Source organism: Corvus kubaryi, unplaced genomic scaffold (genome assembly GCF_017639235.1).
Source record: "Corvus kubaryi isolate FWS band 111438036 unplaced genomic scaffold, C.kubaryi_AGA036_p1.0 37398, whole genome shotgun sequence".
Classification (NCBI taxonomy): Eukaryota; Metazoa; Chordata; class Aves; order Passeriformes; family Corvidae; genus Corvus; species Corvus kubaryi.
Window position 1 is genome coordinate 50,338,551 of NW_024581137.1, and position 12,437 is coordinate 50,350,987.

The 12,437-nt window shown below is 42.4% G+C and overlaps 1 protein-coding gene across 4 annotated transcripts in view; it reads left to right on the forward strand.

Moving 5' to 3' along the window:
• PTPRN2 (protein tyrosine phosphatase receptor type N2) overlaps positions 1-6,383 on the forward strand; it is a 654,654-nt gene extending 648,271 nt beyond the window's left edge. For all 4 annotated transcript variants that reach the window (XM_042044446.1, XM_042044450.1, XM_042044448.1 and 1 more), the window contains one exon: positions 1,694-6,383. In XM_042044446.1, coding sequence (XP_041900380.1) covers positions 1,694-1,765 — 72 coding nt within the window. In that variant the 3' untranslated portion in view covers positions 1,766-6,383. The remainder of the gene's footprint in view (positions 1-1,693) is intronic.
• The last annotated feature ends 6,054 nt before the right edge of the window (positions 6,384-12,437 follow it).

Consider the following 12,437-nt stretch of genomic DNA (forward strand, 5'->3'; position numbering starts at 1 on the left):
TGACCCTGCTGCTCTCCAGCTTCTCTCACACACTCATTGTGCCCCAGTTAAAATACAACTGATGCTCCTGGATGGCCCCCAGCATTCCCAGGATTTCCTTTAATTGCAGAGACCTTAGACAATGCAGGGAGCCATAGGCAGTCATGTACACCATTTTCAGTGCCTACTGATGATGAGTCCTGCTCTTTAGGGTGAATTGATTAAAAGCTGTTGGCTGCAGTCCAGCAAGTGTATATGGATGCCACTTTGACAGCACCAAGCAGACAGCAAAATTCTTGAATGGCAGTGTCGCTGAGAAATTATTCTGAGTTTTGTTCTGCTTTTTCTGCTCTGGCACTGCGCCCATCACTGCTTCTCTGAAGCATCTCCACATGGGAGATGACTGCATAAGACAAGGCAGAGAAGACTGGCACTGGATTGCAGGAATTAAGAGTCAGCTGCCTTTCTGAACTATGAGCTGTACATCTGTAGTTTGTTCTTTCATCCCTCCTGTAGATTTCTTCAGTAAAGTGAAACACTGCGGAACATTAATGCTATTGGCCCAGTGATTACTTTTGGGGGTGGCTGTATTCTGTAGCCATCCCACACAGCCCCTGGTAGCCCTAACTGAGGGGCTGGAGGTGCAGACCACCTATTTTCTAATGGGAGACACAGATAGTATCCCAGCAGTGATCTTGGGATGCTTTGCAGGGTACATCTCAAACCTGCATCCTAGGAGTCGATTCCTCAGCAGCTCTTGACCCCAGCTGGCTTACACTCTTGGAGTACTTCCAGAAAATCCAGAAATTTCTCCACAGTTCTGGTGTCTTTGATTTACCTGTATTTTGAGAAAACTTTCCACTGAAAAGTCTCCAACTCCAAATCACCCTGTCAGACATTTCAGTAAGCTAAATTACTAAGAAAAAATTACTTGCTTGGAAAATATAACACCTGTTAACCTTGAGGATTTAAAACTCCTTTGCCCTTCTGTAGGACTACACAGTTCAGGAGTGTGTTAGGTTTGCACTTAGAAGAAGTCGCCGTTCATGGCTGTGTCCTTCACACCTCTGCCAACCCAGCACAGAAGCATCTTAAGCATTTTGATGTTGAGGTTACCGTACATTAATAGCAGAGAAAAGCCTTCCCAAGCATTTCTTATTTAGGAGTGGTCTTAACAAAATTGAGTAATTTGTGGGTGTGGAAAGGACATTAAAAGGAGAGGCTTAAAAAGGTCAATGACAGGTAAGCCAAAAAAGCAGATATTGTTCTATAAAATAGATATCAGGGGAGGAGATATTTATTCTAGATTCTTTCAACTAGAAACAGTCCTCAGAAAAACCAGTCTCTGCTTTACAGCATCTCACTTACTTCATATTTCAGTTATGTTACTGAGTTCCCATCTCTGTGTCAGAAGGAAATGGCTGGTGATCAGCTACTCCCAAACCCTTCTGACCATGCAGCAGCAATACATCATTGTGTCCCAATAGCTTGGGTTCTGCTACTAACATTTTTCTCCATTAAAATTACTCCGGCTTCGAGATGCTGTCAAACATGTTATATGACATCAATAATCCCAGAACATTTTGTTCCTTTCCATGGCACTGTACAGTTCATCCTGCATATTCATATTTTTAACAATGTCTTGAGGACATTCAGCTGCTTCTGGAAAGTGTTTTGTTTTATTATTCAGGGTGTGTGTTTGTTCTCTCCACAGGAGCAGTTTGAGTTTGCTCTGACAGCAGTTGCAGAGGAAGTGAATGCAATACTCAAGGCCCTTCCCCAGTGAGCAGCTCAGTCTCCCGAAGGTTCCTGCAGAATCCATCCCTCATTTTCCTCATCCTCAGTCCCTGTGAATGTTCTTGGAAACCGTGACCTGACCTTAACTGTGTATCTTCTGTTGTAACCACATAGTGATAGGGTTCTTACCAACTCCTTTAGCTGGTGAAAGTTCAACAGTTAAAATGTGTATTCTGTTTTTTGGGGTTTTAAACAATTTTTTAAAAGTACATCAAAGCCTCGGATTAAGTGACAGAACAATCCATGTAATTCCTCCCACATCCTCGAAGCCCTGAATGTCACACTTTGAAAGCACACATTCATGTTCTTAATAGCAAATATACAATATTGTGGGTAATTAGTGCAGTCAATATAGTCTCAGAAAACAGTGTTCTGTTATATTTTGTAACTTCTCAAAGGCTGAATAAGCGTGAGGGCCTGAAGAGGATGGTGATTGTTCCCATACAGTGCCAAGCTAGAGCATGAAACAGTGCTGTGGGTGTGAGCAAACACAGGTCCAGGCTCTGGCAAGGAGAGCTTGCACCTTCTCATGCCAGGCTTTGGCAAGCAAATGTTTTCTTAACTGTTGTTTACTTTTCAGCTTTGTGCCATGAGAGGAAGAAAATCTGAACTATAAGTAAAACAGGCTTGCACGGTTGTTGCAACTGGGGAGAAAACAAGTTGGTCACATTAATGGGAAGCCAGGGCATAATGAGCACCACTCTGACCATGTACCTGGCACTGACAGCACAGAAAAGGAGAGCACAGACTCCCCTCAGGTGATGGGAAAGGTCCTGTCAGCAGTCAGGTAACTGTCCAGAGCTGTTATAGAAAGAGATTGTTGGTTTTATGGGATTACTGAGGAAGAAAATGGGATTCTCCTCTTTATATTTTTGCATTTCCCTCTGTAAAGCTCTGCTGTGCCATCCTTTTTAGCCAGGAAAGTGTACTTCTGTAAAAGCCTGGCTGAAGAAGAACTCTCCAATCTGCATTTTATGACTCTCATCGAGTTTGTCTGATCCAGGCATTTGTTGCAGCTTTCTGCAGAGGCTCTGCTCACTCATTTTTCTGAAAGACACCTATTTGAACTGAGCATGAAGGGGTATAGCAGCACAAATGTTGAATTTCAGAGATTCATGTATTCTCAAAATCCTAATGCCTACTGTTGCAAAGTAATGCTAAAATATGTCTGTAAATGGTTTGGATATGCAATCTTGCTTCTGTGAATTCACAGGTTTTGTTGTGGTACTCTTCTAAAGGAATTGACATTATTGATAGAAAGTACTCTGATATGTTTGAATGAAGGGCCTGAGAGTAAAATTACTGAAGGTACCTAAGTGATCTAGGCTCTTAATTTCATTTTCAAAAGTGAATACTTGGATGCTTTTTCATATGCTATCTTACATCTCTGTGACTTAAGAATCTGGGGTGCTTCTTTCCCAAAATCTTATGAGTGTTGTGTGCTTGAAACCATGTTAGGCTAATTGTTTAACTTCAGCACTTGAAAATATATAATTGAATTTAATTTGGGAAGGGGAGCTTTTATAAACTTCTAATCAGTGAAATGTTAAAAATAACAGTATCACAGAGTTTTGCTGGCACAGATGTGATGAGCATCAATCAAAATCAACCATGTTGCAATTTTGTGTTGTAGGTGTGGATATTGGTGATTTCTTCTTTTTAGCAATTAAAGAGTTACTAAAAAAAAACAAAACAAAAAAAAGCAGAAGGCTTGTTACTTTTTGCCATACATTTTTGTATGCTTTACTTGATATATGCTGTTGCTTAATTTGTGCATCCCATTACTATAGCAGTGCAGAGCAGTTACTGCAGATGCCATCATCCTCTTAAGTACACATACTGTACATTAAGCCACATGTTTATTTTACGGCCTAAGCATTTTAGAGCTTTCCTAGCAATAACTAAAAAAACTAATGGAGTATAAATGAGAAAATTGCCTTTTTCATTTGATAATTTAGGTTTAACAGGATTCTTTTATTACTTTAGCTAACACAAAATTGGAGATCAGGGCAGATGAGATCAGTTTGAGCCGTATCAGCAAGTGTTTGAAGTAGATTTACTGTGAGCCACGTACTGCAGCTTTCTGAAAATACAGGTAGTTGTATGCAAACAAACTGTCCAAAGAATCAAAATTGGGGCATCCTAAGCCAAGCCCTCTGATTAATGGATGAAATTATTTCCCAGTGTGAGATGCTGTGCCATCACCCACTGCCAATGGGCTAATGGGGTTTTACCACAGATTTCTGCCCTGGGATTCATTAGTGTTTGCCTCCTGACTGTCCCTGTGCATACCACAAACATGACTGACGAGCCTTTCGTTGCACTTCAGGAATATTTTTTAATTGTTCTTTTGCAAATATTTGCATTTCATAATAGCAATTTCAGGGTGATCCCTATTAATTCACAAGCAGCTAAGTGTGGGACTTCATGCTTCAGAGTTTATTTAGCGTAGATTAGAGGGCATTAATCTTCCCCAAGGCTAATGGGGCAGGAATGTGTTGTTTTATTCATCCTTGTAGACCAGTTTACACAACAGAAAGATGCAGTCTTACTCAGAGGGTTAGAGTATCCCCCACTGACCGTCATCGACAATCCTGTTATTTCAGCCATGTTTTGTACAGTTCTTCCACAAAGAGGTGCAAGGCTTATTCTGTTGACTGTAAACAACCACACAGAATATTTCATCTGTGCATAGCACACTGTTCACACCCCTCAATAAAGCCCTGTTTCTGGGGGTGATAATTTACTGCAGGGTAAATTAGTGAAACACAGGTTTCTGTTGCACCAGGGCGATCTACAGGGGTCTGACTGTCCATTTCCCAAGAAGATGCCAAAGCCATGGATGAAGCCACAGAGATGGATTTGCCATGCAGGGCAGGTATTTCTTTTCACTGCAGTTAACTTAATCCTTGTGGTCTGGCAAAGGATGTTATTTAGGCCAACCCCATGTCATTTGCACGGGACGCGGGATGCACCCCATGTTCACTATCAGGTTGAGTTGAGCTTCTGCCTGAAGACCAGGATCACCTGAGAGCTCAAAGTCAAATGAGACCCACCATCCTTCTCTGTTCAATTCTCTGCTGATCTTTAGTAAACTCACTGCAATTGAAGCTGGGGCTGGTGCCTGACGTGTGTCCACAAACAGCATGTGTTTAATAGTAACAATCCTCACGTTCTTGATAAAGACAAATGGAGTGTACAGGTTCTGTTTGTGTGGTTGAATCTTCAAATGACATTTTAGGGGGTGACCTGCCGGAGGGAAATTTAACCCCACTGCTCAAAGTTTCCTTCCTCCCTGATCAGAGAGAGAAAGCCCTGTTTTCCCACAGGCAGCACACGCAGCTGCTGTCCCTGGGCAGGGCAGGGACCAGGGCAGACGCCCTGCTGACGCAGTTAGTGTGTCCAGATAGGAGGGACAGAAAGGTGGTTGTCACCAGAGTTGATAGTTCACAGGAGTAAAAGCACAGTTGCTCTCTCCAGCCTTTGCCCTTCCCATAACATGGGCTGGGAATTAGAGGGATGGAGGGGCAGGACAGCACCATGCCCCAAATCCTAGATCCCTGAGGTTCAGCCTGAGGCATAGGGCTGAACAACAGTGTGGGGTTTGCTGTTGGCTTCAGGTGTTTCAGGTGTGAGCTATAACCATTGCTGTTAGCCACTGCCATGGGACCTGCTGCAGCCCAGGAACTCCCAGCCCAGTGGAAATCCTTGGCCAGGAATGAATTTCAGCAGAAAATCACAAATCCAAATCTCAATCCAGTAGCAAAACAAGCCAGATTATTTTTATAGAAGCTACTAAATGTTTAACACATTTCAAAATATTTTTAGAATCTATACCCATGACTAAACCTTGTCCCTGTCTCCAGCATGCATGCAGAACCAATCCCCATCCATCCCCAGGGGAATGACAGCTATAGTACCTGTAAGGAGTTCATGCTTTATTAGTCAAGTGGAACATTAATAAAACCTGGCCCACTTCATAATTTCCAGAATAGTCATTAATTAAAAAAACTGTTTATTGGAACAGAAAACAAGTATTTGATTAGCTTTGTTACAGAACAATAGCTCTCCTCATTTTTATTCTGCATATTTTTTCTTTCTTTAGAAAATTCTCTTAAGAAGCATTTGAGATAATTCGCTTTTTAAAACTGTACAGTTTCTATGGTTTTGCTTTTTAAATGAGAGTACACTTTGTAGATTTGATTATTCTATTTTTCTGTTAATATTACATTGGGCATTACGAAAGCATTCCCCACCACAGTGAAAAGAAAGTGATCCTGTTGGTTTATTGTAAAAGAAAAAAAATAATTAAAACAAAATTGCAGAGCTGTGGCATACTTAATCCAATTCGAGCATGACTCTTTACTACTCTTCATTTACCACATGAGAAAAAAAATAAAGTTACACCAGCAAGATTTCATTTGAAGCTGTTCATGCATGCTGTTTGTACCGTATTTGATGGCATAATATTGTTTTGTTTACAACTTTTTCTTTCTTGTCATTCTATTATATTCTTTATATGTATATAGTTAAAAAAAAATATACAAAGTATTTTGTTCTACCTCTGTAAAAATCATACTTGTGAATAAAGTCACATTGTCTGTGGAGTATGGTATTGTGAATACAGCATTAACAGCTGGTGCTTTGCTTTTATTTGGGGGGTGGGAGCTGTGCCGATGTCTCTTGCTGGAGGGGTGGGGTCTGCCTACCCAAGGTGGGAACAGGAGGCTCACAGATAGGGGCAGAAATGCCCTATTGATGGCTTGGATATGCACATTTAATCTGCTCTGAGAAGAGATTTCAGCCAGCTCAGGCTCAGGAGTGTGGCCTGTAAATATTGCACCTTACAGGGTTTTGATTGAGACAGATTCCTGTGTTCAGGCCAAAAGTGAAGCAAGCAAAAGAATTACTAAGTTACAGGGACCCTCCTTGTACTGCCAGGAAGAGGAAAAAATCACCTGGAGCCTGTGTCACAGAGTGTACAAGTTAACAAGCAGATTAAATGGTACCTGTTTTCAGGAAAATTAAAGACAGGAAAATATTTTTCGGAAGGAAAGGCTGGTGGATAAGACCATCACAAAAGGGCCAAGGATTTATAGTTTTAAAATAGTAGAAGTTCATAGAAATATTTGAACAGGTAACGGAAACTTCTCACTATATTAAATAAGGTTAAGAGAAATAAAGTATAAGGTTATCACACAAGCACAGAATACAAAAAAGTATTGGGGGGATTCCTGGGGGATAGGAAGTCATTTTCCCATAAGCACTGTCCATTATATGAAGGTTTGGATCTTCCCATGAAATACCTACTGTTAGCTGTCAGAGCAGTCTTTGGGTTTAGACAGCCCTGGCATGGCAGTTTTCATGGTCCTGTGTTAAAATTTTACTTGTGTTTTTGAAGAAGACTTAAAATGTGTTTGCCACTTACCTAGAAATCACTAGAAAAATGTAAACAGAAATACGAAACCATCTTGGTCCAGGACCCTTCCTTTCCATCAGAAGAATCACATTTTACATTCTTTAACAACCTTGGTTATGTAGTTGCATGTTTTAATATCTGTGCCTTTCTCAGTGTAAGAAGGTGACTTTCATCTTGGAAGCAAAATATATGCACCATTACAGCTATTTTCCTGTTGGTGTAATTTAGGAGGTCTTTCATCTCCAAGACAGCCTTCTGAAAACTCTGGAAACATCAGATGGAGGACAAAGAGAGAAATGCATTTAACTGTATAACTACTGGAGCATTGTGAATCTTCTAGGTGCACCCACGTGCACCATTCATTCATGCAGGCAGTGCTGCTCTGGCCTCACACTGCACAGGTGCACACAGCTGTAAAAGCAAGTGCTGATGGGATTGGTATTCCTGTTTTGGATGCTGAGCAAAGAACTGTGCACCCACAGGGAGGGGGAACAAGTAGGCTGGGTTTGTCTTGGCTTTCACATAGGACCTTTCAAGCACTGTGTGCTTGAAACAACTGAGTCCTTGGGGAAATTCTTCTTAGGTCAAAAATTAATTTCTCCCCTTGAGAGTGCACCAGGTAACCTCCTATATGCAGGTAAATCAGCAATACAGACAAAGGACTCAATGTGGATGACCAGTCTAGGAGAGTCAGCCTTGAGTAAGGTTTGGGCTCTATGGCTGATGTACTGCCCTCCACCAGATTTTTCCTGCAGGAACTTCAGTCACACTTCTCAAAGATCCAGGAATATGTTACTCCTATCATTTCCAGAATATAGTACAGGTGGGATTAATCCTAACCAGCCTCTGAGCAGCTATTAATGGACTTCTACAAATTAACAGCTTGTCATAAGCTTCCTTTGTAGCCAATGAGGAAAATAGAGCATTTTTAGAGTGTGAATTACCTGTTTTGGCTTCCACTTCACCATGAGGTGATTCATCCTATTCACACCATGCCCTGAAACAGGGAGCATCAAAATTCAACTATGTGCTAAGTAAAAAAGCATTTCCTTTTTATATTGAAAACCAATTCCCTCAAAACTGCCTTGGATCACTTGTGAGAAAAAGGGAAGTGATTTCTCATTTTACAGACCTTGAATTTACAGACATCCTTATCCTATTCCTCCTTAGTTTCTCCTCTTCCACACAGATGACTCATTTCCCCTCTTACTGTGCCTTTGATCACCTTTGCTACCCTTCACCTTAACTTGTTCAATTCTGTTTCTACTCAGAGGTACACAGGGCCCAGGCTGTGGTCCAGTGTCACACAGTGATGTTTTTAGATATTTTATATTTTTTCCTCTTCTTTGGAACGTCTAATCTTTTGTTGTCCTTCTCCTGAGGTGGTGGTGGAGGGGGTGCTCACAGACACTCATTCACAGCAATACCGAACCCTTTTCTTCAGGTCATCTTTATATCTTTGTTGTTAAGGAGATGTATTTTGTGATATGCATTACTTTATTACCAGTGATTTCATCTGCCACCTTCACAGTCCTACATTATCACAAGGTCTCTCCATGGCACTTCACAGCTACTTTTGTTTTTATGATGGTAGGTAATAATGTGTCATTCACACTCTGCCACCTCACTATCACCTCCTTCTTTTCCCTATTGTTTTTAATTGGGGAATCACCATCACTACAAAAATTGTCCCTTTCTTCACAACGTGTTTCTTAACTTTTAATCACTCATTAACCAACAAAAAGCTTCCCCCTAATGCAATGGCAACTCAGTTTCTGTAAGAATCTTTCACGAGACAGCTTTTGCCAAATGCTTTTAGGAAAGCCAAATACAAAAAAATCAGGCACGGTCATCGAACTCCCTGATTCCTTCAAAGTCTCTTAGCAGGCTTTTGTGACACAACTTTCCCCCTGCAAAAGCCATGTTGCTTCTCCCTTCTCTTTATACCATCAGTTATGCAGGATCTAGACACAGGAGTGTGGATGCAGCTTACACAGTAGGACACAGTAAAATAGCTTTGATATCCTTTTGGAGTCAGTGGAAAGCTACTGGATGGGCTAAAAATGGAGCTGTGGAGTTCAGCTAGTGCAACCCCCACTCAACACAGCACTTGGAGCACATAGATCAGGGTCATTCCCAGGCATGTTCTGAGTATCTCCAGAGATGCAGACTCCTCTGGGTCCTCTCTGTGAAAAATATCTTTTGAAGACCTCGTTAAAATTTCCCTTGATGCTGATTGCCAACCAGCTCCTCAAAAGGAGATGCCTTGTGCATGCAAATCCCTCTCTAGGTTCCATCACCAAGGTTGTCATTTACTGTAGAGCACACTCAGGCACGTAGCACACATGGAAGAATTTGTATTTAAGTTCTTAATCCATGAGCTGAATTCCACCCTCTGGGCAGGATTCAGTGCTTGCTGGTGAGGGGTTGATGTCACTGCTGATGCTGTGGGTCCCCTGCCCAGCCTGCAGCACTCCTGCCAAACAGCTGAGTCTGAGGTCTTGTGGTTGTTTGCCAGCCCTGTGTTGGTGGCTTAAATCTCCTGAAGTGCCTCAAATGATGTTGAATGCCCAAATTCAGTGATCTGAATCCCACATCGTGTGTCTACTAGTTGGATTCTGTAGCTTCTACCAAAATTGAAGGTATGGGAGGGAATTTCACCGGACAGCAGCTTCCCAGATAACCCACCACTCCAAAAGAGGCAGCAGCTTCTGGAAACCCTCATTTTGCCATCAGAGCTGGATTCAGGGCAGAGCTGTGACTTCAGCAGTGTTGCCTGAGAGTGTGCTGAGCCCAGGCACGAGGTGCTGCAATGACCACAGCAGGGCACAGCTGGAGAGCAGCCTTTGTGCTGGGTAGCACTAAATGGCTTTGTTTACCTCACAGCCAGTGACAGCTTTGTGTGGGGCCAGAGGCACTGCTGCTTTCCAGCACAAGATGGCAAAAAAGGGAAAATTGGCCAAAAGCATGAGTTCACATAAAATAAAACCTAGTGTACAGCAGTGTTCCAGTAGCACTTGTTTCTAAATGTGGCATCCATTTCCTTCATGCAGGAAGTCTGCTCCGTTTTCCAGCAGGTTTCAATGTGTTGTCCAAGTTAGAAATGTTTGTTCGTGAAGGTGGATATTACAATAGAGAGCATCAGCACGAGCAGTTCTTGAGGTGTTCCTGATGCTACACCTGAGCTGTTGGACAGAGGCCAAAGTGGACCCACAGCTTTGTGATCCTGATAAAAGCATTGCCAAGGCTGAAAGGAAGCCAGAGCTCTGGTAAGAGGCTGAAGGGGAAAAGCAAACTTCCACTTTTTCTAGAATAACCTTTTGATTCTTTAAACAATTGCTTTCCATAAGCAGGAAGACACATTGCCTTTTGAAAAGGGAGATTGATTTAACATCTGGTGTGTCTAGCCGTGCATGGTTGAAAGAGCTGGGTAAGTGACCTGACTCAGTGAGGTGCTCCTTGCAGAACAGAAAGTTTTCAGCATTGACTTTCTTACCTGTTCTACTCTTCATTCTAAGAAGAAACTGCATTTTTATTATATTTTATTTAAATATGGTAATATAGAAGCTGGAGTTACAAGCTGGGATCTGTTAGGGTTAATCTGAAATGAATTACCCTTCTGCCCATGCCATATATTTCCATTGGAAAGATCCTCAAAACAGGCAACCAAGCCAAACTTTGTTCCTGAGCAGTTAGGTAGGATTTGGCTTTCCTTACAGTTATAGCACTAAATGCTGAGCTTTTTGAAGAAACACTTAGATTATGTTTATGTTAAATTACCTTCTTCATCTTTTCTCTGCAGTTCGGAGAATAAAGACGCTGTAACAACATGATGAGCTAATGAGATGACTTGGGAATAAAACACTTCTTAATGCACTACTGGCTCATACACATCCAGGTATTTTGTTCTGGAAGATTTTGGTACGGGTCTGTTTGCTGAACAAGTCTCTTGCTTGGATTCTAAATTGTGCCAAATTCCTGCCCTGCTCGACTTACACCTCCTTTATCCTCCACAGCCAAGAGGCCAAATGGAGATGGATGCGCTTTGTAGGCTGGTCCCCTCTCTGACAGGGAGGTTTGAGGCACAAGAATAGAAACCTTGCAGGAAAGATGTGGGTGCTTGCTCTGCAGCAGAGAGGTTACAGCAGAGGTTCCCATATCATCACGTTCACCAAGGAATGGACTGGATGGACATCTTTGTAATGATCTGCCAGAGCTGTCATCTCATTGCTCAGCAAGTTCCAGTCTCTAATAATCTTGTTCTTTGCCACAATGCCGTGCCAGCTAGCACGCTGTCCTGGGCACCGGGCAATCTTCTGCCTGCTCCGAACAGGGGTGGACGGAGCCGACCACGGCGCAGGAGGGCAGGCGAAGCTTTGGGTCGGGTTTGCCTTGCCCACGGGTGGCAAAGGTGCGAGAAGGGGGTAGGAAAAAGGCGGAGGGACTTCTCTGTGGGGGAAGGGGCTTATTAGGGAGCAAAATCCACAGAGAAAAGCCGAAGGCCCGTGGCTTGCAGGGAGTCTTGTCATTCCACGGTCTGAGCGTGGCAAACACACAGTAACCAATGGAACATCAGCCAGGGGATGTTACCAAGGCGGGGAGAAGGGATTACAGCAAACGGGAGAAGGAGTAGGCGGGGACGAATAACAGGGACCAATTAACAACTGAAGAACTCTTTGGAAATACAACCAAATATGACAAATAAGGGGAGGAGAGGGCTGCGGCCAATGATAAGGCGTGGATTTGTGTATTTTTCACAGCCTTTTGAATGCTCAGGGCTTTTGGCCTTGGGCAGCATCAAACCAATGGACCTTTGGGTCCACTTGATCTGGCTGACCCTGGCTTTGGCCATGGTTCACCACAACATCTCTTCTCAGTAAAAAAAATAACACATTTTTTTGTCAGAGTTGTAGATATTTACCCTGGGAGATCTTCACAGATCTTTTTCTGCATCTAACTTGCTTTTCTGTAAGTTACCAACCCAACATCTAACGTGCACAGAACCACATAAATGTCCATAAAAGTTCTTTTTTTAGAAGAATGCTGGCTTGAAAAAAGCTTTTTCAATTTTCCTTGGTGATTTCCAGTCCTGTAAAAGCAGGACTTATCTAAATGGCAGACACAAGCAGCCCTGCCATACATAACAAATGGTGGTCTGCCCTTCTAAAGCAGACTCCTGTAGCTATATATACAAGTCTAGCTGCATCTGACCAGTGTGAGTCTCTGAGACCATCACATTTTA